Here is a 24,898-nt window from a genome sequence, read left to right on the forward strand (position 1 = left end):
CCCCCCCCCCCATTTCCTCCTCCTTACGTCTAGGAATGGGCCTCCAGACACGTCAGGCGATGGCGCCGGGCCTTGATTCCAGACCGAACGTGGACGACTTTCGGGAAGACAGTCCCTGGGTGCAGTTGGCGAAATCCCACTGGCTGGAGGGCTCCAAAACCCGCAAAGTCAAGCAGGATGTCATAAAAAAGGAGATCTGGGATCCCCTCGAGGCTGAAAAGTTCGCCTTTCGCTCGCTTCTCACTCTGGAGAACCTGAACATCTTGGAAAAGTATGCGCGCCCTCATCCTTTCGAGATAAATAGGTTAGCTCTGGAGACAAGACGGATGGCTAACCCGCCGAGCGTAGGTATCTTTGGCCGACCTACACTGAAGATGCGTCGAATTACCATGTGTTGCTGCTCGTCTTGATTGTGAGCGTCAAGCAACGCGAACACTTACCGATCTGGGGTAAGCTTGATAACGTGCACGAAACATTCTCTGCGGAGAACCTACTAATCCAAGTCTAGAGGTCTTCTCCGATCGCCCGGACGATTTCTCGAACCTTTTCCATCGAATCCTCTCGATGAGCATCGATCCCTCCCTCGATGCATCCCCACGACTATCCATCATTTCCTTCATCATCAGTGCTTTCCAATCCGTCGAAAATACCTTGATCCGCAAAGAGTGCGCACCGCTCGTTTCCATCTCCATCTGGCACAACCTCTCCAGCGAAGGGGCAAGAGATTCCTTATTAGCGAAAAGTCCGGGTTTGAAAAAGGCATGGCGAGCTGCAGCCAAACGGTACGATGCGGGAGATGAAGCTGCCAAGGCGAAGATCCGATTTGAGAGGTCATGGCTGTACACGATGGTCTTGGATTTCCTCCGCAGATTGGACAGCGCTGAGAAAGACCAGACACAGAACCTGAGATACTGTGAGCGATTTCTCGAGTTCCTCGTCGATCTGGAAAGCCAGCCCCCCACCCGGCGCTACGTCAACACGCTTTTGAAGGACCTGAATTTGCTAGCGGTTCTCCGTCTGTCGCCACTCTACCGCTCACCCGACAATGCGCTCTTCCGTGACCTCAGTGGCCTGCTCAAGCACTTTGCATCGTTCGCCATTGATGACTTCACAGGAGAAGCTCTATCGCCTCAGTCAATTTACGATGTCCACTGCCAAGAGCTGGCACGTTTGCAGAGGACTTCTATGAAATACTTCAAGGACAAGCTTATGATCCTGGCCCTGTCCAACTACGGTTCTATTGAGCAACGCTCGGAACTGGAAGGTCAATTGGCATCTTTGGAGGAGGACGAACTGCAGAAGCTCTGCAGCCATCTTGGATTCCGCACCGAGTACCCTAAACAGTCGCAAGTCACACCCGACCGCCAACTGTACATGGAGATCCTCCTCTCATTCTATGAACGGAAGCCAACCTTTCAAGAAGCTGCGTCGCAGCTCAGCATTGTCCCCACGGAGGTAGATCTCTATGACCCTGCATTGCTGCGCAATGAGAATTACGATGGGTCTACCCCGCTAGCTATCCCCAAATTGAACCTACAATACCTCAGCACTGGCGACTTCCTTTGGCGTTCATTCCTCCTATACCGCTCCGAGGCTTTCTTCCAGATCCGGAAAGATATAGAGTCAGTCATCAAGCGGATGCAGCCCCGCGCAAGTCGTGATGGTAAGACTGTGACATTTGATGGTTTCTCGCGGATGGCTATCCCGATTACGAAGCCCGCTATAATTGAAGTCGCGCCTCCCAAGGTCGGTTCCGCCAAGCCTGCTTTTGTCAGGGCCGAAATCGCCATCGAGGTGGGCAGGTTAGCAGACCACATTCGCAGGGAATGGGACTCTCTGCGTCCAGATGATGTCATTTTCCTCTTGGCCGTGCAGTCGGATGGTGCCGCGAAGTCTGGACTTCGCGAGTCTGAAGCTCCCGGGCTGACACACCTTCGAACCGCAGAGATAGTTCAGGTGCTCGACGAAAATGGTCGTCCCTTACGAGATTTCTCTTCCAGCCAGTCGAATGGCTACAAACACAAACCTCGTGTCCGGAAGCTGTTGGTCAATCTGGACCCCGCTGCTTTCAAGGCAGACAGAGATGCACTTGCCCGAGGAAAGCCGGATATCTATTCGTCAATCAACGTGGTTGCCCGGAGGAGGGGAAGAGAGAACAACTTCAAATCGATCCTCGATACTATGCAGAAATTGATCGTCTCCGATATCGCTCTGCCTTCCTGGATTCAGGATATTTTCTTGGGCTATGGGGACCCGGCCGGAGCTCGATACACCGAATTGCCCAATCGACTCAAGTCGGTCGATTTCCGAGACACATTTTTGGATTGGCAACATCTGATCGAAAGCTTCCCCGGGAGGACCATCGAGCCCTCGACCAGCGAAACGTCCAGTTTCGGTCCTCCGTACGTATTGGAATATGTTGAAGAACCTTCTCAGACCCCGTCAGCGGGCACGAAGAGGCGACGCAAAGATCAGTCGGAAAAGGCATCAGGTCCCAAGTCACTGCGCGTTTCCACATACAAACCGCCACACCCAGGCCCCTATCCGATCGATGCCCCCAAATTGAACACAGTGCGCTTCACTCCGGCGCAGGTTGAGGCTATCACGTCAGGGACCCAACCTGGGTTGACTGTCATTGTCGGCCCTCCTGGCACTGGCAAGACTGATGTCGCCACGCAAATCATCAACAACATCTACCACGACTTCCCTAATGAGCGTACACTCCTGATCGCGCACAGCAATCAAGCACTGAATCAGCTCTTCCAGAAAATTGTGGCTCTTGACATTGACGAACGTCATCTTCTCCGTCTTGGTCATGGTGAGGAAGAGCTAGAAACTGACTCTAACTACAGCAAGTACGGCCGAGTTGAGTCGTTTCTTGAAAACCGCAATTTCTTTCTCAGTGAGGTCACTCGACTGGCTGCATCAATCGGAGCTCAAGGGGCCCATGGGAACTCCTGCGAAACTGCTGGTTATTTCAACACAGTCTACGTTCAGCCTGCTTGGGCCAAGTTCTGGGATCACGCGCGTGCCGAGAATGTTTCCAACGAGGAAGTCGTCGCAGCTTTCCCTTTCCATGACTATTTCTCAAACGCACCGCAGCCCGTCTTTGAACCTACCGCACCAAAAGAGACTGTGCTTGATGTAGCGAAGGGCTGCCAGCGGCACATCGAAAAGATCTTCTCTGAGCTGGAAGATATACGGCCGTTTGAGATTCTACGTCAGCAGAAGGACAAGGCCAACTATCTCCTTGTGAAGGAGGCGCGGATAATTGCCATGACATCGACGCATGCAGCGATGCGCCGTCAGGAGATTGCTGATCTAGGATTCCACTACGATAATGTCATTATGGAAGAAGCTGCACAAATTACAGAGATTGAATGTTTCATTCCTACTGCACTGCAGAACATGAAGAATGGTGAACTTCCTCTCAAGCGCGTGGTTCTCTGTGGTGATCATTTGCAGAACTCGCCCATTATTCAGAACATGGCCTTCCGGCAATACGCACATTTTGAACAGAGTCTTTTCCTGCGGCTGGTGAGACTGGGTGTTCCTGTTATCACACTCGATCAACAGGGCCGTTCCAGACCGAATATTGCGGAGCTCTTCCAATGGCGCTACAAACAGCTTGGTAACCTTCCCACAGTCGAGACGGTGGAAGAGTACAAACGGGCAAATGCTGGTTTCCAATTTGACTACCAATTCATCAACGTCCCCGACTATCAAGGCAACGGGGAACGAGAACCCACGCCACATTTCATTCAGAACCTGGGCGAGGCTGAGTATGCCGTCGCCATCTATCAATACATGCGTCTTCTTGGATACCCTGCGTCGAAGATTTCGATCCTTGCAACGTACGCCGGTCAAACGGCCTTGATCAAGGATGTCTTGAGCCACCGCTGTGCCAAGAACGGATTGTTCGGCATGCCTAAGATTGTTACTACTGTCGACAAATACCAGGGTGAACAGAACGACTGTAAGTCATCCTATTGTTGATATGACCTTTATTGGGAGCTATACTTACCCGGATCTTGTAGACGTCATTCTTTCCCTTACGCGGACGCGTACCGTGGGGTATCTCCGCGATGTCCGTCGTCTGACCGTTGCGCTCTCTCGCGCCCGGCTGGGACTATACATCCTCGGTCGCCGTGAAGTATTCGAATCATGTTACGAGCTGAAGCCGGCGTTCGACCTTCTGTTCCAGCGTCCGGATAAGCTCATGCTTGCACCCGGAGAGATGTTCCCCTCTGCCCGCTCGCAGGATGACGAAGTTCAAGGCACTCCCATGGAGAGCGTCGAGCATCTCGGGCAGTACGTGTTCGAAATGACCCAGGCTAAGCTCAAGGCGATGGGCGAAGACAACATCGCCATCGACAATGAAGTGCAGGTCGCCGACGAGGATCAGGTGGTCGACGAAGATGAGGTCATGATGGGTACCGGCGAAGACATGGATGACGACCCTCTGCACGAACATACCCTTACCGGCGTTTGAAATGAGTTGAATCAGTCGGCCTTCTACGATTCTGCAATCTACCTACCTACTCCCCCCCACCCCATGCATGTACGTCTCTTTATGTATGCCTCTCTTTAACTACTAGTACCCTGGTTCCATTGGGAAGCGAATTCATGAACATCTGAAGGACTGGGCGCTTCCATGAGACGCCGCCACAGTCATGACAAAATCTTTTTACTATCAACTTTCCTGCTGTACATATGCGCTCTGTAAGACTGTGGCTTGATGCCCGAGAAGAAATTCTGCAGACAGCTTGAAGCCTGAGGTCCCAACATATATACTGTACATCTATACAGCTACAGTCTCTAACTCGCGTCTCTTGCCTTTTTTTCTACAGGGGTACGAGTCGTGTCTCCGACAATCCGACTTATAGATCATCATCACCTTCACCAAAGTACCCTCAGAAGAAAGAGCCCACTTAAGCCTCGCTCTTCGACGAGGACTGCTGCTCCTCCTTTGCCATCTCTTCGACGATATTCTGCGGGTCCTTCCATGCAAGGGCGACGAACCTGATCGAGAGCTCATTAATTAGCCCAAGCCCCTTCCTCCATATTTGTACAAATCAAGAATCGAGAGAGGGGAGTTGAGAAGGTGCATACTTGGTGTGACTACCCCGCGCAAAGACATCGCCCTTCTCGTTGAGGAATTTGATTGATGTGTAGGCCAGAGTTTTGCCGACTGCATTTACAGAAATTAGATTCCGTGAGATAAACCACGAATGTGCTGCATTCGGAGGGGAGACCGTCATCGACAGCAAGCAGACAAGACCTACATTTATCACATTTGACCTCCTGGATATGGCGAAATCAGCATTAAACTATATTCTGGTATCGTATCCAGCCCATGGAGCTAGGTCCAACGCAGGCAGGGAAAGGCCCCCCGGGGTGTGGGGGGGGTTACATACCGCCAGAATCTTGTCTCCGACTTTACCCCCGGAGCTGAGATAGGTCACTCATTTCGCAGACGAGTTAGCAATTAGTGACTTGGTTATTTGGGGAGGTCTCTACTCACCATTGAGATCGGTCGATACACCCGTCGCGAAGAGACCGCGGGAGGCTACCGCGAGGGAACCGCCTAGGTCCACTGGAGACAATCTGAGTTTCAGTTTCAAAGAGCGAGAAGCCAGCACACGTTGAGTTACGTACCCATGCTGGCGATGGTCCCGCCATGGAGGATTTGCAAGCGGTTCTGGGTTGCGGATGTTAGGGGACTTGTATTCGCGACGCGACTGTACTTGATGCTAACACGTGGAGAAACGGTTGGCTTACTGTGTGCTCTTTCTTGATGTCGAGTTCAAAGTTGACTCTGCCGGGTCGGGCGGCTGTTACGCGGAGCTGTGGAGTTGCACCGGTGTTGTTAGTTTGTTGATGCGATGTCTTGGTTGGGAAGTTGATAGGCCGGAGAGGCCGTGGGGGAAGTATATGTACAGTATATACTTCATGCAACTGCGCATGTAGAGGGCATGAGCTGCAAATGAGTTGAAGGAGGACTTACACCATCTAATAGACTTGAAGTATCACGATCGTCGGGCTGTCAATGGCCAGGTACTCATGGATGGTGCAGAAATGCCGTTTGTATTGACTTACCGAGGCTCCAGCCCCGAATTGGCCCGAAAGGACTCCCAGACCTGTGGAGGAACAGTCAGTATAATCAATGTGAATATGGAGTCAGATCACAGTAACTTACAGATCTGACGAAGCGCAAGGAGGTCATGGTAGATTCAAGTCAAACCAGTGCAATTGAGTCGAATTGCGAAGATATATGAGCTAAGTCACTACGGAGTATAGACGGGCGGGACGGGTAGAAGTCGGAAAGGCGAAGGTAAGCAAGTTGAGGTCATCGCCGCGGACTGCGCTTGGTGGTGGTTTCGCCCCCCGAACCGCTCTCCGCAATTCTATTCTTTTTGCGTAGTTACTCACACCAAGCTTCCACAAGGCTTTCTCTATAACTTGGTTGTTAGTTACCCAAGGCTGCAAGCGACCCAGCTTTTCTCCTCTCTCGCCCTGGTCGCACCATGCTGCAGAGGTGACTTGTGCAGACAAGATGGCTGCTGCACCATCGTCTCGTCCGTTTGAATATCTCGAGAGCCTTCCTGGCACGGTCTTCTTCAAGCTTTACCAGCAGCCATCAACCGCCCTCGCCATCTTCAGGCGCATGCTGCCTGACTTGGGTATGCCATCTACCCTCCCGGCCAAGGAGTGTGCCTCTTAGACTGACTCTGTGATTGTTATAGCAAAATGTTTTGTGATGGCCTTGCTGTACCTCAAGGATCCGCTCCCCGCGGCGGATCTGGAGGTCTGGGTGAAATCCGAGAGCTTAAAGTGAGTTTGCTATCTGTTTGGAGTACGTACGTTGGCTTGGCTCTACCCAGTTTGCTAATGAAAAACGCCGGCGTGAAGGGAACGTGATAATGCGCTTTCGATTCTCGGCCGGTTACATATCTTGTCGAATACCGTCATCGCGAACAATGTGCGAGCGTACATGGTCACGAACCCGTTCGCTGCCTCGCTGCGACATGCCCTCACGGGGGCCGAGCAGACCCAGTCCTTTGGCGTTCTGGCCCACCCGTCCAACGCGGCGGCGGTCTCCATCGCCAACCTGGACGACTACGCGCGGCGGCAGTGGGAAGGCGTGCTGGGCTACATGGTGGGGACGAGCGGGCTCGGGATCCAGCGGGACGTCAACCTGAGCAAAGGGGTGAAACAGCTGCTGCAGGCGGGCCATCTGGTGGAGATCCGCGGCGCGCGCGTGGACATCACCAAGGACGGGTTCGCGTTCGTGCTGCAGGACGTCAGCACGCAGGTGTGGCACATCCTGATCCTGTACGTGGAGAGTGCCGAGGCGATCGGCATGGACAGCGTGGAGGTGCTCTCGTTCGTCTTCCTGCTGAGCAGCCTCGAGCTGGGCCAGTCGTACGAGAAGCGCCACCTGACGGCGAACCAGCTGCGCACGCTCGCCGACCTGGCCGACTTCGGCATCGTCTACCAGGAGTCGCCCGAGGCGGCGCACTTCTACCCGACCCGGCTGGCGACGACGCTCACCTCGGACTCCAGCGCGCTGAGCAACCCCATCGCCGGATCGCTGGCCGGCAATCCGACCGGCGATCCGTCCTCCTCCTCTTCCGCCGCAAACAAAGCCGGCACGGGCTTCATCATCATCGAAACCAACTACCGGCTGTACGCCTACACCTCGTCGCCGCTGCAGATCAGCCTCATCGCCCTCTTCACCACCCTCAAGTACCGCTTCCCCAACCTGATCACCGGCAAGATCACCCGTCAGTCCATCCGCCGCGCCGTCGAGATGGGCATCACCGCCGACCAGATCATCTCCTACCTGTCCACCCACGCCCACCCGCAGATGCGCAAGCACAACACCTCCCGCTCCACCTCCAACCAGGCCGGCATCCCCCAGTCCATCCTGCCCCCCACCGTCGTCGACCAGATCCGCCTCTGGCAGCTCGAGCGCGACCGCGTCCAGGCCACCGCCGGCTTCCTGTTCAAGGACTTCGTCAGCCTGGCCGAGTACGAGGCCCCCTGCCGCTATGCCGAGGAGATCGGCGTGCTCGTCTGGAAGTCGGACCGCAAGCGCATGTTCTTCGTGACTCGACACGAACAGGTGGCCGCTTTCTTACGGAGTCGGAAGTGAAAAAGATTCTACATGAGGTTGTCAAAGGATGCTCATTTTGAGGGTGGTCTGGCGTTTCACGGCTTACACGCTTTACTTCTGACGAAAGAAGATCTTATTGATGATCTGGTATCAGGGCTTATAGATAGGAACCGCGGGGAAATGTATCATAGGAGAAATATCTTGATGACTAGGAATCAAACAACATGCGCACGAAGCAACGATCACCTTACCTTCCCTGGGTAAGTATCAAGAACTTTTAACGGGTAGTAAAGCACACTGAAAACAGAAAAAAAGAACATTCCTCTATCTAACACCAGCATCACCATAATCATCATGATCCGAACCATAAGAACAAAAACGCCTATTCTTACCAGACTTTTATAGTACAGTACAGCCCAGCCGAGAACTCCCAACTCCCTCACCTCAAACCGAAGAAAAACCAGGTTTAATCCATCCACCGATCCCCAAACCTCGCCACATACGCATCCCGAAACCTCCGCAAACCCCCACTCGCCTCGTCCGTCACACAGACATTCTCAAGCAGCATGAACGCCCGCTTGACGCGGGAATTCGGCAGATCCCCGTCGTCTGCGTCCGCGTCTGCGTTCGCATGTGCGTCCACCGCAGCAGCAGCATCCGCCCCCGCCAGCGGCCGCTGGGGGTAGCTCGAGAGCATCCCTGGAGACCCTGTGGCTGCGTCAGGCTGCCGGAACGAGTCCTCGTAGTGGAACGCATTGGTCAGGGTCACGAACCGGCCCAGCCAGTAGGCCGGCGGCCGGGCTTCCCAGACCTGGGCGAAAGACTTCGGGCCCGCGATGAGTTTGGGTCGGTTGAGGGATTTGACGATCGAGGGGAGGGAGGCGATGCGCGTGTGGGTGAAGCTGCGGCGCGGGGTTGTGGTGGTGGTGGCGGCTGGGGGAGCACGGGTAGGGGTGAGCAGCTGCTTTTTCGGTTCTTCTTGGGCGCGGTGGAGGGTGATCCTTCGGAGTGGTTGTTGGGGGTCCTGGGTTACGGTTACGGTGGGTTTGCGGTGGGCTGTTGTTGCGGTTGCTAGTGGTGGTCGTGCTGTTCTGGGAGCAGGAGGCCCAGCCCTAATGGAACCAGGTCTGTTGCCACTACCACTACCACTATTATCTTCCTTTTGGGCATGTGTGGCTCGTAACCTCGGGGGTGATGATGATGGTAGCTGTGAAGGAGCAGGACGAGGAGCCAGTTGTGAATTCCTTCGTAGAGGCTCCCTTTTCGGCCCTACCGAGGATGACGGTAGCCGTGGAGCAGCAGCAGCAGGAGGAGGAGCCAATTGCGAATTCCTTCGTATAGACTCTCTCTTCGGTCCTATCACAGATGATGAGAGCTGTGCAGGAGCAACAACAGGAGGACCCAGTTGCGAATTCCTTCGTAGAGGCGGCTCCCTTTTCGGTCCTATCGAGGATGATGGCAGCCGTGGAGCAGCAGCAGCAGGAGGAGCGAGTTGCGAATTCCTTCTGAAAGACTCCCTCCTCGAACCTATCGCGGGTGCAGGAGCAGGCGCAGGCGCAGGTGCTGCACGCAGCCCCGTCGATTCTCTCTTCGTCCTCGTCTGCTGCAACTGCGGCTGCGGCTGCAATTGCTCTCTGTTACCCTGAGCGCGCAGATTCTCAAACTTGCTCGTCCATCGCACTCTTCTCGGCGGGGTGGGATTAATGCCCGACGCTCTTCGGGGCTCTTGCGCTGCTGTGGCCCTCGTCGCAGCCATTATTGCTGGTGGTGCGCCGACCATCTTGGACCGCGAGGATATCGTCCCTTCGAATAGTCGACTACGAGTATTGGTGGCGGCTGAAGGGAAGGACTTGCGCAGCGGAGTAGAGGAGGAAGTAGAAGCAGAGGCAGGAGGTCGGGCGAGGAGGCTTCCTGGTCGCGCTTTCCTTCGTTCTTCAGCTCCCATGTTCAGCGGCCTTCTCACTACTAAGCCCTGGGAGGTGGGACTGAAAGTCTGGCCCTGCTCCTGCTGCTGTTCCTGCTGCGGCGGTTGTTGGCGATTATAGAGCCTAGCCCTCGTCGTCAGCCCATTCGAGCCCCTCGTCGTACTTGCCCTCATCTTGTTGTCAGTGTCATTCCACCACCAGATCCCATCCGAAGGTATTGTTGTTGTTCGTGATGGTGAACGTGTCAATACCACCTGCGATGATAGACTGTCTCCCCAGGAATCCGAGGGGTAGCAGTAGCCGTAATCGTAGTCGTAGTCGTAACTGCAGTCGCAGTCGCAGTCGCAGTAGCTGTGAGAACAACCCCTGCATGTAGATCCAGACACAGGTGCAGATTGCGAACAACCGCCGGCCCCACCCACATCTTTATGCATCTCATCGGCAGCCCCTTCGTCGTCGTTGCTGGGTTCTCTGTGCAGGAGCTTTTCATCTTCTGGGGGGAGGTTCTCTTTGTCTGGGGACGCAGCTACCCGGTTGTGAAGATTCTTTGAGGATGTTGACGACGGGGGATAAATCCCCTGCCCCTTGGCGCGGTAGAGTCCTTTGTTTGGAGAAAGGCATTGTTGGGTGACTTTGGCATTGTTTTGTTGCTGGAGTCGTTGGCGGCCGGATGTCTTCCGGCTGTGATCTGTGCGGTGGTGGAGGGTTGTGTGTCGTTTGCGTTTGCTGAGTAGAGTCGAGAGGATGGTTCGGTGGTTGCGTCTCTTGGGTGGTGGGGCGAGAGGTCTTGTTGTTGGTGTGATGTGGGGATATGGTGGAGAGAAGGGAGCAAGGGGAGGAAAGGGAGGGGGTGATCCGGATCGAGTTGACGGTGTGCCGAAGGTCTGTCTGCGACGGCCATGTGGCTCTGGCTCAGACTCTTCTTGGAAGCTCTCGACTTGTGTGTCTCGAGCTTCATCATTCGGTCTGCCGGTTAGAGGCCGTCTGGCTGGTGGCTGAGATAGTCTTCGAGGAGGACCGGATGTAGGCATCGTCAATCGCTGTGTTGGGATTGACTTCGTAGTCAGGGGTGGTGGTTTAGTCTGCTCAAGTTCAGTTGAATTGGAGTTGAGAGGTCGTGTCCTGTCGCTGATCTTCAGATCAATGCCATGGTAACGCTTGGTGCAGCTCGGTTGCTGATAGTGTGAAGCTGGTTGCGAGGTCTTAACACTGCATTGATGTTTGACCCAATGCAACAATTCCATCAAACTGTAGGGACTGCAACCGAGTACATAAGCAAAAGCCAGAGAATGTGAATACCGACTGGAAAGATGAAATCGAGACTAGAATAAACAATTATCTTGAGCTAAGTCGTTTGAGGGTAGATTTTGCTTGTATGTGAATTAAAATTGTGCTCTGTTAAATAACCTCACATACAGATATCTGGCCAAGACCAGCCACCACTTTCAAGAGAGGAAGAATGATATTCTCGGGCATTTCTAACCCCTAGAAAGCAGTTCGCTCACCAACCCTGCTGCTGCCAGTGTCTCCTCATCCTTGAAATGCTTTCCTACCAATTGCAATCCCACCGGCGCTCCCTCATATCTTTCCGCTCCGGCAACCTTCCATTTCATCCATTCCCGTTCATCAACACCATTCGCCCGCGGTACATACTCCTTTTCTTCGTCTATCAGCTCATCCTTTGCGACGAACAGCCCGCTTGGGAACACTACGGCTGGCTGATCTAGAATGTTCCAGATAGCCGTGTAATTCCAGTAGTGGCTCTCCCCGAGCACGGCAGCGACGCCAACGTACGGAGGGCAGAGAATGAAGTCCACGCCGCGAGACCGCATCAAGGCTTGATATTCATCGCGGTAGACATCGCGTTGAGCATTCAGGGTCCAGGTCTCGGCGATAGTGAGGGGATTGGGGCTGCTGTAGGTAAAAGCCCACGAGGTCAGGGAGAGTGTGGGCTCGCCAGAGGCGGTGATCAGGCTACGTTGGAGGAGGGCTGCATCGGGATAGTACATTTTAGACTTTCGACTGTCAGTACAGAGCAGAAGAGCGGACTTTTGAGATGACCTCAAGGACAGGACTCACAATTATGTCCCAGCCATGGCCATGTTTGTAGGGTTCCCAGTCCACGACCTTGATGCCGGCTGATTCAAGCTTGGATTTGGCGTGTCTGAGTGCGCGGGTAACGGGGGGATGGGGATGGACAATCCTGAAGGTAGTGAGCGATAAGTAGTCTACTCTTGATGACTTTGGACGCGGTCTTGTTCCCACAGCTGAAGCCATGTGGCGGTGCGAGAGCTGAGACCCAAGCTACGAGGTAGGCTTACCCGTCATCCCACATGATTCCAACGGCTATATCCTTGGTAGGCTGCACTCGTCGCCAAGGTACCGGCGGAATCGAGGTTTCGATCTCCCATGGTTGTTGATCCAGGACAGCCTGCTGAAAGAGTTCGAGATCTGCCACACTCTGACTAGCAAGAGGACCAACAACCCCGCGAATTGCTTCTTGGCCAGGTTCAGGCGCCTTGATGCCTGTCATTGGGTTGCGTAGGGCCGTCGGACGGAAACCATACGAACCACAGAATGCAGCAGGGCAGCGGATCGAGCCTCCAATATCTGTACCGATGCCCAGAGGGGCACATTTAAAGCCCGTTGAAGCGCCCTCGCCTCCCGAGGAGCCTCCGGGACTGAGAGTGAGGTTGTATGGATTCAGCGTCGTGCCAGTCAGGTTGTTGCTACAGCAGAGATGCTGCCAGAGTCAGCTATGTTGTAACTCGATGAGAAGGGAGAGATACCATGAGGGATTGTGGTTGATTTGTGCGGACGTGGAAGATAGCCCCGGCTTTTTCAAGGCATTGAAGGAGTAGTGCATCCTCGGTTGCAATGTCATTTACCCTTCAAATAGTCAGTCGTGAATGCCTTTCCCGTTTCAACATGTTTAAATGTACCATGCTACATAGCCGCCGTTGCAGGTCAAATCTTTGATACCGATATGCTCTTTGACGCTGATGGGTACTCCGTGCTGTGACTGTCAACTCCCTCTCTTTATTTTGCAGATGAGACCATCCTACCAGGGGGCCAACCAGCTTCCCAGTCTCCTTGAAGTGTCGATCTAGCTCTTTTGCTCGCGAAATAGCCTTCTCTGCCAGAAATTCCGTCGCGAAGTTGAGCTAAAACATCTAGTGTTAGTTGCTGGATTACTTCGGCGGATAGACTTCGGCGGAACCGGTTATACGAACCAATTGGTGTCCGACCACGGCACGCTTCAGGAAAGCCGTCACCACCTCCTCTGCGGTAAGGTTTCCGGAGCCCATGTCGCATACCAACTCTGTGGCGGACATCTCAGTGATGGCCAGCTCGTGCTCCGAGAACAGCCCACTCCTGCGCGGAAAGTCCTCTACGTTCTTTTCATCGAGCGAGGGCAATTTGTCTGCCGGGATGAGCCATTGTTGAGGGATGGAGCTAGAAAGGATATCTCGAGCCTTTTGAGCCTGAATCTCCCAGGGAAGTGTCATTTTGCAGGATAATGATGATGATGATGATGATGATGATGATGATGACGGGGATTCAAATGAACAATCGAGAGGTGAACAGAAGCAAGGAGCAGGAACTTGGGTCAGTCAACTTTATAGTGCCGCGTCCAGCCACCAGCCCTCACACAACTAGCGCATAGCCGACATCATTGAGGGCTTGGAATCGGGCGGGATCGATACTTGACAGGCATTTCCGAATCGGCATGCAATCCAATCACGGTGGCTCGCGGGGAAGCAAGAGGGGATGCTGTGCAAGCGGCGTGCAGATAGGCGATCAACCTCGGGTGGGGATGCGGTCTTTCTTATCTCCAAGCTATCGCGAGTACTTGCCTATTGTGGCGGAGGGGAGGGAAGTTCGATGAGTCTGTTCCATTGAAGTCTTCGACACGTCCATGAATGGCACGCTTCTGTGCAGCCACAGAGTCTCTGCGAGATCTAAGAATCGTAGGAGACAGGCACTTTAAAGCTAGAACAACACAATGCCTTTGTTGTCTCACGGAATCAATTCCGCATGTCTGAGGGGTAAGAGATAAGATATTCCGACTTCTTATCGAAGTCTTATCGTTGAATGTCGATCTGTGAGGGGAAGAGCAGCCGGCGACGGAAGAAGAGTTGAGGAGAGAGGAGGAGAGATGACTAAATCGAGGTCAGATGACTGACTCTCACTGATTGTTCTTTCTAAATGTCTGTCCTTCTGGTTAACTACAATTTCCCTCCTCTCCCATCCCAGCGTCTCAACACCTCAACATTTTGGCCTCAGAATCTATCTATCCGCAGCAGGTCAATCCTGCACACATTGTTCCACATACGACTTGACATTTCTCTATGCCCTCTGTCGCTAGGCTGCTGATCGCTCCCGGATGCACCACCTCTGGCTGGATAGTGGTTGAATGAATTCCATATGCATGGAAACATTCATTGATCGTCTTGGTCAACCTCAAAAAGGCCGGGACCGAGCTGTCTGACACCATTACATGGACAGATGCTAGTGTTTTCTGCTGATTCAACTGCCAAATGTGAAGCTCATGAACCGACAACACGCCGGGGATCTAGCTTATAGTCAGCGCTGAAACAGTTACGCTTTCTCGAGACTCACCTTTTCCAAGTCATGCTTTACGTCTTCAGCATCGACTCCATTCGGTGCGCTCTGAAGTAAGATGAGACCGGCTCGTCGCACTAAAACAGTCAACACGAAAACTGACAGTGGTAGTCCTGGATGGACATACTAAGCGGGAACGAGGACAGGATGATCATGATTGAGATTCCCATAGTCGTTCCTGGATCAGCATAGTACCGACCCTCGTAATGGGTCAGCCAGATCACCAATGCCGCGGCCATCACTCCAAGGTTGTTGGCTGCGTCGCCGAGAACATGGACCAGAACCCCCATCATTCCCAGGTCGTGTGAATGAGCGACGGGCTGAGCTGTGTGTAGAACGTGTTTGTGATTGTCATGCTGGTGTATTCAACAGTCAGCATTGGTGTGAGCGTCAGGAATCGATAGCTTGCGCGACGGACCCCGGGACTTTCAGGCCTCTCTTGCCCATCGCTATCTTCTGTGCTTGACGCCGGGACTTCTATCATGGCTCGAGCTGGATGGTCATGATCATGTCCATGGTGGTGATGCTCTAACCTCTTGTTAACCACACCCCAAGTGCCAAAACGGTCAGAACACACCATGAAGAAAGGTCGCACTGATCAAATTGAGTCCTAGGCCGATAGAACCCATGATAAACATGAGTTTAGGATTCTCAACGCCTATCGACGGTCAGCTGAGGATCGGCCTTCCACCAAAAGACACCCACGCTCTATCGAGATAAATCGCTCAATGGACTGCAAAAAGACCGATATACCGAGCCCGAGCAGAAGGACCCCGTTGAAAAAGGCGCCCAACAACTGGGCTCGCTGCCATCCGAAAGAGAGTGCTTTGGGCGAGTCATCGGCCTCAGATACCTAGCATATGCTTCAGTAGCTTTCTTATTTTGTCTCAGTGCAAAAGTTCGCCTACCCTGAGAGCTAGGAAGGCAACAATGAAGGATACCAGGTCGCTCAACTGCAACCATCAGCAATCGTCCCTCGAAGGATCATCCCAGACGCACGTAATGGAATGCATCGGCCACCAAAGCCAGGGAATGTGTGTAAAAGCCAACTATGGTATCGGATGATTAGCGACAGTGAGCATTGATCTTAACGCCCGGTGTGACAGGAGAATAGGCACCTGAGATCTCCGACACAAAGAAGGCAGAGGAAATTGCAATGACGACCATTAAGCGCTGAGAGCGCGAGATTCTGGGTGACATGGCCCCCCCTCTGTCTGGTGTAACAATGAGACGGACCACGAATGACGTGGTTGATAAAGGAGTCACGGCTGGTCGAGAACTCACCGGTCAAAGCCCTGCCCCTTACATGTCCATCTGCACCCACCCTACTGATTTTCCGTGGAACCAGGCTGAAATGTACAGATCACACGCGAGGAGAACTTCTGGAACAGCTCACAGGGTGGTCGTATAGGAAAGAAATTGGGGAAAACCCAGCAACGCTCTGCTGGCCACGCTGCTGCCTTTATATTCTCTCAGGCCTCGGGGCTTAGGGCGTTTGCATTGCAACAAACCAGAATTCCAGTCACACATCACATGCAGCTCAAAATTGTCCGCACGTTTGACTCTTACCCCTGAGCTATACAGGGCACGAGTGGATACTTATTGGTGTGGCTGACACTGCGGTACGTCTTTGAAAAAGAAACCAAATTCATTAATTATTGAGGTGCTATCATATCTCATAACTATTCAACGATTCAAACCACCTAGGCCGCGATCTCGTCCGCCAGACCATCCAACTCTCTTTGCCAGTTTCTGTGCCGCGAGATCTGCCAGACAAACCGGTCCAAAAATCCCTTGCTGTCCTTGCCAATCTTTGACGACGGCTGCAGTAGCTCTGCTGGGGAACCATGGCCGGTGACCACACCGTAACTCTCCACCACCTCACCACTGGAGGCGTGCTTCACTGCGTCCAGATTAATCTGCTTCCGAATGAAGTCCACTGCCTCATTGAGACCGGCAATTGGTTTCAGGTGGGCGAATGACTCGGTGATCCAATACTTGGCTATGCCGTTCTTGGTCAAGGCAGCAATGTGCTTGCCTCCGGGGACGAACACTGCATCGAACAGAGTTGACCGCATACCAGGGAAATGGTGATCTGGAACTACCTTCTCACCCGACTCCGCCGTTACCCCCTGGCGCTGGGTGCCGATGGTGAAGATAAACGCGTTCTGCTTCTGCAGAGCTTCCTTCATCTTCGTATACGAGTCGTAGTCGAATCCGTCCGCGATGAGGATGGCAATCCGACGAGTCGCGATCTGTGCGTCATCGGAGAGATACTCGAGCTGACTGAGTCCCTTGGATGTCTTACCCTCGTTCGGCTTACCGGCCTCGGTGGGTGTGTCGCCTCCGACATTCTTCGCCACGGTCTTGGCCAGCTCAAGGTCAACCACGGCCAAACGTTCAGACAAGCGCTTGTACACAATCTCCTCGTCGCAGTGATCCAGCTCGAACGAAAACGCCTTGGCAACGTGCTGCTTCTCAATGGGCGAAAGTGAATTGTAGAAGAGCTGGGCTTGGTTGAAGTGTTCATTGAACTTGTCCGATAGTCCACGTGTCTTGACGCCCTGCTGCTTCTCCGGATAGGTAGCGAATCCACCTTGGTCTGGCGCGGTAGGAGGATTGGTGCTGTACCTGTTGGGCCAGTAGTTTACCTTGCCTTTGGTGATGCGGTGTTTCATGGCGCCGTCCCGGTTGACGAGGCTCATGTACGGGCACACAGGGCGGTTGATCGGCAACTCCTCCCAGTTAGGGCCCAAGCGAGAGAGCTGGGTATCAAAGTAAGAGAAGTTTCTGCCCTGAAGCAGGGGGTCATTGGAGAAGTCGATACCGGGCACAATGTGACTGGTGCAGAAGGCCACCTGCTCGGTTTGCGTGAAGTATTCGTCGATGTTACGGTTCAGCTCCAATTGTCCGATATACTGAATTGGCACCAGCTCCTCGGGCCAGATCTTCGTAGCATCTTCAATGTCGAACTCAAAGTCGTCCATCTTCTCTTCGGGGATAACCTGAATACCAAACTTCCATCTCGGGTATTGACCGGCGTCGATGGCATCCATGAGATCCTTGCGATGGAAGTCAGGATCCTGGCCAGCAATCTTCAGGGCTTCATCCCACACCAGGGAGTGAACACCGAGCTCGGGTGTGAAGTGAAACTTGACATAGTGGCGCTGTCCTTGTGCATTGACGAGACAGAAAGTGTTGACACCGAAGCCCTGCATCATCCGGTACGACCGGGGAATCGCACGATCGGACATGACCTAAACCCATTATAAGTACTGGTTCACAGTTCCACAAATACAACCAAATACCGCTTACCCATTGCTGCATATGCGTGGTCTCCGGATGGAGATACTGGAAGTCCCAGAAGTTGTTATGAGCCGACTGTCCCTGGGGGATCTCATTGTGCGGCTCAGGCTTGACGGCGTGGATAACATCGGGGAACTTGATCGCGTCCTGGATGAAGAAGACGGGCATGTTGTTGCCGACGATATCCCAGTTCCCCTCGGCGGTATACATCTTCACGGCGAACCCGCGCACATCCCGAACGGTGTCCGCACTCCCCTTACTACCCTGTACGGTCGAGAAACGCACGAACACCGGCGTCTCGCGGGATGTGTCCGTCAATACCCCAGCCGTAGTGAGCTCGGGGATGGCCTTGTGCAGCGTGAAGGTGCCAAAGGCGCCAGCGCCTCGGGCATGAACCACACGTTCGGGGATACGCTCATGGTCGAAGCGCATGATCTGTAACATCCATTAGCAGAAGTCCTTTCTACACAGATAGACGCCAGTTTCCAATGATAAACCCACCTTTTCCCTAGCAATAGGATCCTCCAACAACGAAGGCCCCGTCCTCTTCGCATCCGCCACCCGAAGCCAATGATCTGGGTCGGCGATCTTGATTCCATAATCCGTCGTCATGGGCAGCTTGCCCTGACTCTCCCCGGAGAGGTCGACGGTATCGCGCGCGAGATCTTCCTGCTTGGACATGTTGGGTTCTTGGTCGGGGTGTAATTAGGTGTGTGTGGTATTAATGATCACTCTCCCTCACTCGTACCCAAGTACCCTTTATATAACCCCCAGAACCATCCTCCCTTCAGCCCTACAGCGCCTTCCACGGACCACTCCCACCCCCCCATTTCTAATCACCGTTACTCAGCTCCTGCATCTAGCCCAATACTATTGACCAGGAGGAACCCAGATGATGCAAGAGTTTCCATTTAGAGTGTCGATCGCCCAGTCATGTTTCTCTGTTGGGAAGTCCCGGCTCCCAAGAACCAGGGTCCCATCGACATCCACGAAGTTCCAGCAAGTTTGTTCGGGGGTTAGTCGGCCAGTTCGGGTCAGGGTCAGGGCCATGATGTCAGTCAGGTACCCGCCCAAACCGGTTTGATACTCGGGTACTATGTAAGTAGCATTTCGCATTTCCGAGGGGTGTAAAGCTTGATTCTGCTTATTACTGGTTTCAATCGAGTAGCATAGTCTGGTCTAGACTAGGAGTAAACAAATTCGCTGCATGATCTAGTTACTTCTAGTATGTCGAGGGGGGGGGGGGGGGGGGGGGGGGGGGGGGTCGTCTTTTCTCCGAGGATGGAGGTGGGATGACGTCATTGGAACTGGAACAGTCAGATAGGTATGTAATGAGCACGTGAGCAGATAACTACCGGTACACAGTTGTTTTCTGTTGATGTTTCTTGGTTCAAAGGATGTACTTACTGTATGTAGTTGAGGAGTTCTGATATGTACTGTAGGTAGGGTCATTCAATCGCCTCAAGTTCAGTACTTATGAAGGATGGTTGGTTTATAGGATTGACTCGGTAGTAACCTATAGTACTGTCTGTACATCAGTACAATTCCTCCGTAAGCAAGCACCTGGCAGGCACCGCGTGATCGACAGTACCTCATGTTATTCGAATGAACCACCCAATTGAGTGTCCGAGATTGCAAATGACGTTCCACAGTGCCTAAGGCATGAGTATTCATGGTGCCTGAGGCCTGAGTAGATAGGTATCTAAGAGCATGCATTCTATTTATTCTATTCTGTACAGTACACAGAAGCACCAGCTAAGAACTATCACTCATCATGCAAGCAGACCCTGACTGAGCTGTTGACTAAGTCTATCCTCGCGTACTCGGGGTATCCCATCCCATCTATCCTGTCCTACCACCACACCCATATCTACCATCCGCGATAGCCGTCATACCCGCGCAATCCAGCTCTAGACATCTAAGACTCTAGACCATCCACTCGCCCTCACCCTCACCCACATCCTCATCCTCATCTTCATACCTCAAGAGCAAGAGGATTTACATATTATCCTCCGCCCAATGGCCCCTCCCCTTCAAAAACTCCTCCCTCTCCTTCGCCTTCTCTTTGGCATCAGCACTACCACCACCACCATCCTTAACCCCGTCGGCCGGAGAGGCCAACCCCCGCTCCACCCACTGCTTACTCTCCATCTCCGCGAGACGGCTCAGGGCGCGCGCAAAGGCGAAGCGCTCCTCATCGCCCGAGAAGATGGAGGTGGTCTTGAGGGCCTGCATGGACAGGCCCAAATCGTCCATCATCATGCGCATCGCGTCGGAGAGGTCGGAGTGGTCGTCGCCGGATCGGTCGGAGAGGGTGGTGCGGACGTCGGACTCGGAGAGGAAGAGGTTGGTGAGCGGGGTGGCGGTTGTGAGGACGAGTTTAGCCTTGATCCAAGAAAATTAGTGCTGAGGTTGTAGACAACGACCGGGGGGATGAACTCACCCGACTCTCATACACCGCATCGATGAACGTGATGAACCGTCGCGCCAGATCCCGCTGGTTCAGATTCATGCCCGGCACGTCCGTGATGATGAACGCCTCGTAGTTGCGGACCAGCTCCAGGTAGTCCGCCGCGCCCGTGGCAGTCCCGATCAGCTGCTGGAAGGAGAAGCGCGCCGCCTTGCCGCTGGCCAGCGGCACCGCGATCTTGCGGCCCCAGACCTCCTGCGTGGTCGGGTGCGGCGGGTCGTGCGTGAAGTCGCCCAGGTACTCGAACCACTTCTGCGCGTGGGCGTCGGCCGCCGGGCCGAGCGGGTGGTGGTAGACGGCCGCCGGCGGGCGCGGGATCTTGCGGTAGTCCGTCGGCGAGTTGAGGTTGATCACCTGCAGGGCGGTCTTGAGGAGGTTGATGCAGGGGATGAAGGAGTCGCGCTGGATGCCGTTCTTGTAGAGGTCGTCCGGGTGGCGGTTGGAGGTGGTGACAAGCACGACGCCGTGGGCCATGAGTTGTTCGAGGAGTCTTTTGGGAGATAGTTGTTTAGTATCCCGGAATAATGTGTAGATCTGTGGGTGTGTCTTCTTACCTCCGCAAAATCATCGCGTCCGCCACATCGGTACACTGGAACTCATCGAAGCACAACACGCTCGACCGCGCCGCAATGTCCGCCGCCACGATCGGGAGCCCGTCGAAATCGTGGCCGTACTTCATCTTGACCACGTGCATGCGCTTGTGCACGTCCTGCATGAAGTTGTGGAAGTGGATGCGGTTCTTCGCCCGGATGTTGTCCGGCAGGGTCTCGAAGAACAGGTCCATCAGCATCGTCTTGCCGCACCCGACATCGCCGTACATGTACAGGCCCTTGGGCAGGGACTCGGAAATCGTCAGCTCCGACTTCGCGCTGTCGTTGTTGCGCCCGAAGAGCGAGCCGAAGAACGAGGACGACTTGGGTTTGGGGTCGAGGGATTCCGGGCTCGGGTGCACCACCGCGGGCGGGTGGTAGGAGGTCAGGCGTTCGTAGAGGTCTTGGAGCTTCTCGATGATTTCTGGTTCGAAGCAACAACAAGTTCGTGTTAGCGACACTTCCCCGCTGGTGTTGCTTCACGCCCAGAAGGTAAAGGAGACACTTACGTCGCTGATAGGGATCATCCCGCAAGCGACCCTCCTGCACTCTCACATCATACTCGGCCAACGGACCCCCGCGCAGCCCAGCTGCACCCGGGGAGGTAGAAGAAGAGGTTTCGCCCTTCTCCTGAACTGCCGTCGCGAATCTCCGCGCATACTGACCCTGAACCCGTCTCAGGTCAACAGGGCCAGGACCACCACAAACCCGCACGTGCGTCGACGGACGCACAGTCCGGGAATCATGATGCAAGCCCCGACGAGTGTCGCGAGAACATGCTCGACGGACTCCTCCTCCTTCCCGCGGAGCAGGTGCGGCACGACGCAGGACAGAGCCCCGGGCCCGCAATGCGCTGGGCACGTAGTCCGCGCAGACTTTCGCCGACGAGCCGCTCATGGGTGCAGAAACTGTAAGCAGAAAGAAGAATGGAAAGAAAGAAAATCTCAAAGGCGCTTTGTAGCGATCATCAAGCGCATGTAAGCAGTGCAAAACCGGTGGAAAGCGCTTCTTCACTCCGTTTCGACCGAGGTTGCCCGGTCGGTAAATAATCGGCGGAGAGGGACAAAAAGCGGGGACGAAAGGATCGCAGTCGGAACAGTGGACGGAGGATTCAGGAAACGCGATAAGAGACAAGCCGTGGGAGGAGCGATATGTACAGTACAGTCCACTTCGAGAGTCGTGACAATATACAGAAAAGAGAGACAAAATCTAGCGCAAAATTGAGGAGTACGACCAACCAGCACATGGATTCCCACGAAAAGCCAAGGGGATTGACCTCGTTCCGATGCTCGTCATGTGATCTGATTCTCGGCAATTGTTCCGATGCTGATGTAAGTACTCCGTAAAACCTGCGGAGACGGAAATTGTCCCGTGCTTGATTGGCTGGTCTTTCTACACTGCCATGGATTGAATACTAAGGTAGGTGGATGGTTGATACTCTAGGTACATAAAAGTAAAAATGAAGTAGGTATCCACCTACAGTCGCTGAGATTATATGCAGAAGAGGGCTTATGTACACGGAACAACAACGCACGCAGAACAGGGTATGGAGGACACAATCAGCCATGGCCTGGCGGACAAAGGAAAATTCAAAGAGGGTACATGATGGCATAAACGTTTCAGACATGTCATTTTGTCATCGTATCAACCTCGTGACTCAGAACAACAACACTCGCTCAGAGGCTGATGACCAAGGGCAGAAAGAGAAGGACACCATAACACCAGTACACCCGCAACAGAACATGTTAGCGGCGAGGGCAAACGGAAAGGAAAGAACAGACAGGTCTATAAGAGATAAGAGAGGATCACCGCGTCTATGCAATTCCGACATATAGTGTGAGTTTGGAGTTTCGTGAGATCGCCGTGTCAAGGTCGGCGTCATTGGCCAAGTCGACATACGTGCCGGATGGCTCATCTTTATACTGGACGACGATTTCGTCTTGAATCTTCAGGCGGTCAATCAGCTTCTCCTTCAGCTGCTGGAGACTGATATCACTAGGGACCCGGATGGCGATCAAGTCATCCTGGAAGAACACTTTGACCTTCATAGCGCCGCTGCTAGAGGTGGTAGAAACTTGGGTAATCGAACTAGGTTGGCGGTTCATGGGAGGCGGGTTGCCGTTGCCCAGAGACAGCGACGGCTGCCCCCGTTGGTGAGAGTTGCGATCAGTGTGCACGGCGATCGGAGCTTGCGAGGACTGCCGCGAGACGCTGCGCGAGGGCTCGTGCGTCGACGAATGGTGCGAGCCACCAGAGAACCGTGCGTCCTCGCCAAATGCGCTCGGATCAATCTCAAAGTCCCCAGCGCGGGGCGCGAATAATTGGCGGACCAGTTGGCAGCGGGAAATGTGAGGAGGCATGGCCAGCAATTTCTTAATGTATTCATCCAAATTCTGACGACGGCCGTTAGAGATCGCATCCGTGACGTGTGTGACAGGCCCCGGCATGTAAGGTAAAGTGCGCGGCTTCCCACGGTTACCCGCTTCTTCCTCGAACTGGGTCAGGAGGGCGATCTGGAAATCGTAGAAGTCGTGGTAGTAGCGAGACAATTCCCAGCAGCGGCCGTCCTCCATCTTGGCCTCGATGATATACCAGTATTTATCATTGTCGAAGCAGTAACGAGGGATTGAGGCAGCGATAGGCGCCATGAGAGGTTGATGGTAGCTTTGTTGGGACTGATGGGAAGCTTGTTGCACAAGTGAACTCTTGCTTGCGTTGCGGTTGTGGTAGGCCTGTCCCCGCACCAAATTAGCGATTGACTCTCTCCGTGGATGCGCAAGGACTTAAACTCACAGACATGTGGCCGTTTTGGCTCATTTGGCTAGTGCTTTGGCGACCAATAGACATCCGATCCACTCCAGACGTGACCGACTGCATCGATGAGGAGCCATTGCTCTCAATCTTACCCAGAGTAATACTGCTGTTCTTGTACTCGGCCGTCATCTTCTTCCATTCCTCTACCTTGGGCACGCCGGCGCGCCTAACGGCCTCCAACGGATCGGTTACTGCCTGGCCGGTTTGCATGTCGCGCAACTCGATAAAAGAGACCGGGATCAGACCTGGCCCTCCCAGGCGACCGATGGGCTTAGCGACAAACCATTCCGGATTCGACTGGGCAATCACAATGATGGCCTCGCCGGCCTTCGCGTCCAGTTCATCTGGTCGCTCAGCCTGGAAGTCGTACTGAACGATGCCGTAGACCATGGGGCTCGAGCCCTTCCCTAAGGCTGACATCCTGAGCTGCGACGAGGATCGGGGAGGGCTGTGAACGAAATCGGAGGCGGGGAACGCGGCGCGATCTGAGAAACCGGAGTCGTGCGGCTCTTTCTTTTTGAAGAAGTCGACAGAGCCGACGCTATCTCTCTCGTTCTTACCGATGACTTCGAAGAAGGACACGGGAACCAACCCCCTAGCACTAGGGATGAGGGGATTGCACGCTTCGTACCAATCCTGGTCGTCCTCCCTGCTGATAACGTGAAAGAAGTCTCCCTTGCTGAACGCAAGCTCCTGTGTGTTCCCGGGCTCCGGTTGGTAATCGAAGAGCGCTTTGATAACCTACGCGCAAAACAGGGATGTTAAGTTAACAGCTGTTTGCGAGCAAATGATTTGTCCGTCTTTGACGCCGGCGAGCCAAGGGCGGATGCGAAGAAAAACAAATCCCACACCCCACAAACAGAAGCGATCGGGATCACGTAGTCATGGAAGGAAGAAATAGGATGAAGGAGGGGTACAAAAGGGGGGGGGTAAGTGATTAAGTTATGTAAAAGAGTCAAAAATAGTGACAAAGCATAAAAAGAGGGAAAAGAACAAGAATGGGATGTGGAGACATGAGCAAGTGAAGATTTGGGGGGGAGAGAGAGGG

The 24,898-nt window shown here is 53.9% G+C and overlaps 9 protein-coding genes across 9 annotated transcripts in view; 2 read left to right on the forward strand and 7 right to left on the reverse strand.

The window, feature by feature from the left end:
• The first annotated feature begins 11 nt into the window (after positions 1–11).
• On the forward strand, positions 12–4,738 carry BO66DRAFT_470057 (RNA helicase aquarius). The gene is made up of 4 exons (XM_025652765.1): positions 12–271; positions 349–449; positions 509–3,976; positions 4,038–4,738. Exons 1-4 carry the CDS (start codon positions 36–38, stop codon positions 4,490–4,492), a joined length of 4,260 nt encoding a protein of 1,419 aa, XP_025505801.1. The 5' UTR covers positions 12–35; the 3' UTR covers positions 4,493–4,738.
• Positions 4,739–4,771: 33 nt separating this feature from the next.
• On the reverse strand, positions 4,772–6,305 carry BO66DRAFT_390467 (PaaI family thioesterase). Its single transcript, XM_025647012.1, has 10 exons — positions 6,200–6,305; positions 6,100–6,140; positions 6,008–6,020; positions 5,782–5,847; positions 5,659–5,701; positions 5,525–5,596; positions 5,418–5,464; positions 5,286–5,304; positions 5,113–5,191; positions 4,772–5,022 (listed from the first exon to the last, which is right to left on the reverse strand). Exons 1-10 carry the CDS (start codon positions 6,224–6,226, stop codon positions 4,932–4,934), a joined length of 498 nt encoding a protein of 165 aa, XP_025505802.1. The 5' UTR covers positions 6,227–6,305; the 3' UTR covers positions 4,772–4,931.
• Positions 6,306–6,456: 151 nt separating this feature from the next.
• BO66DRAFT_419264 (TFIIH/NER complex subunit TFB2) lies at positions 6,457–8,349 on the forward strand. The gene is made up of 3 exons (XM_025649802.1): positions 6,457–6,683; positions 6,747–6,834; positions 6,913–8,349. The coding sequence occupies exons 1-3, from the start codon at positions 6,557–6,559 to the stop codon at positions 8,156–8,158; spliced, it is 1,461 nt and encodes a 486-aa protein (XP_025505803.1). The 5' UTR covers positions 6,457–6,556; the 3' UTR covers positions 8,159–8,349.
• A 213-nt stretch (positions 8,350–8,562) lies between these two features.
• Positions 8,563–11,075, reverse strand: BO66DRAFT_470060 (uncharacterized protein; the record flags this gene model as incomplete). Its single annotated transcript, XM_025652766.1, has 1 exon — positions 8,563–11,075. One exon carries the CDS (start codon positions 11,073–11,075, stop codon positions 8,586–8,588), a length of 2,490 nt encoding a protein of 829 aa, XP_025505804.1. The 3' UTR covers positions 8,563–8,585.
• Positions 11,076–11,522: 447 nt separating this feature from the next.
• On the reverse strand, positions 11,523–13,553 carry BO66DRAFT_436851 (amidase; the record flags this gene model as incomplete). Its single annotated transcript, XM_025650946.1, has 7 exons — positions 11,523–12,059; positions 12,124–12,247; positions 12,366–12,787; positions 12,834–12,933; positions 12,987–13,060; positions 13,110–13,208; positions 13,278–13,553. 7 exons carry the CDS (start codon positions 13,551–13,553, stop codon positions 11,523–11,525), a joined length of 1,632 nt encoding a protein of 543 aa, XP_025505805.1.
• Positions 13,554–14,338: 785 nt separating this feature from the next.
• Positions 14,339–15,870, reverse strand: BO66DRAFT_410078 (putative di-, tri-valent inorganic cation transporter; the record flags this gene model as incomplete). Its single annotated transcript, XM_025649217.1, has 8 exons — positions 14,339–14,620; positions 14,668–14,747; positions 14,798–14,995; positions 15,248–15,328; positions 15,376–15,523; positions 15,579–15,623; positions 15,670–15,719; positions 15,789–15,870. 8 exons carry the CDS (start codon positions 15,868–15,870, stop codon positions 14,339–14,341), a joined length of 966 nt encoding a protein of 321 aa, XP_025505806.1.
• A 503-nt stretch (positions 15,871–16,373) lies between these two features.
• Positions 16,374–18,657, reverse strand: BO66DRAFT_318877 (catalase-domain-containing protein; the record flags this gene model as incomplete). The annotated part of the gene is made up of 3 exons (XM_025643626.1): positions 16,374–17,927; positions 17,986–18,411; positions 18,478–18,657. The coding sequence occupies 3 exons, from the start codon at positions 18,655–18,657 to the stop codon at positions 16,374–16,376; spliced, it is 2,160 nt and encodes a 719-aa protein (XP_025505807.1).
• A 1,029-nt stretch (positions 18,658–19,686) lies between these two features.
• BO66DRAFT_390471 (AFG1 family ATPase) lies at positions 19,687–22,249 on the reverse strand. Its single transcript, XM_025647013.1, has 4 exons — positions 21,546–22,249; positions 21,001–21,460; positions 20,420–20,936; positions 19,687–20,361 (listed from the first exon to the last, which is right to left on the reverse strand). Exons 1-4 carry the CDS (start codon positions 21,931–21,933, stop codon positions 19,975–19,977), a joined length of 1,752 nt encoding a protein of 583 aa, XP_025505808.1. The 5' UTR covers positions 21,934–22,249; the 3' UTR covers positions 19,687–19,974.
• A 507-nt stretch (positions 22,250–22,756) lies between these two features.
• Positions 22,757–24,898, reverse strand: part of BO66DRAFT_44648 (phosphatidylinositol-3-phosphate-binding protein BEM1) — a 3,030-nt gene continuing 888 nt past the window's right edge. The window contains exons 3-4 of the mRNA XM_025651685.1: positions 23,830–24,591; positions 22,757–23,768 (exon numbers count right to left, since the gene is read on the reverse strand). Of these exons, the coding sequence (XP_025505809.1) occupies positions 22,851–23,768; positions 23,830–24,591 (1,680 nt within the window). The 3' untranslated portion in view covers positions 22,757–22,850. The remainder of the gene's footprint in view (positions 23,769–23,829; positions 24,592–24,898) is intronic.

This window comes from Aspergillus aculeatinus, assembly GCF_003184765.1.
Source record: "Aspergillus aculeatinus CBS 121060 unplaced genomic scaffold BO66scaffold_14, whole genome shotgun sequence".
NCBI lineage: Eukaryota > Fungi > Ascomycota > Eurotiomycetes > Eurotiales > Aspergillaceae > Aspergillus > Aspergillus aculeatinus.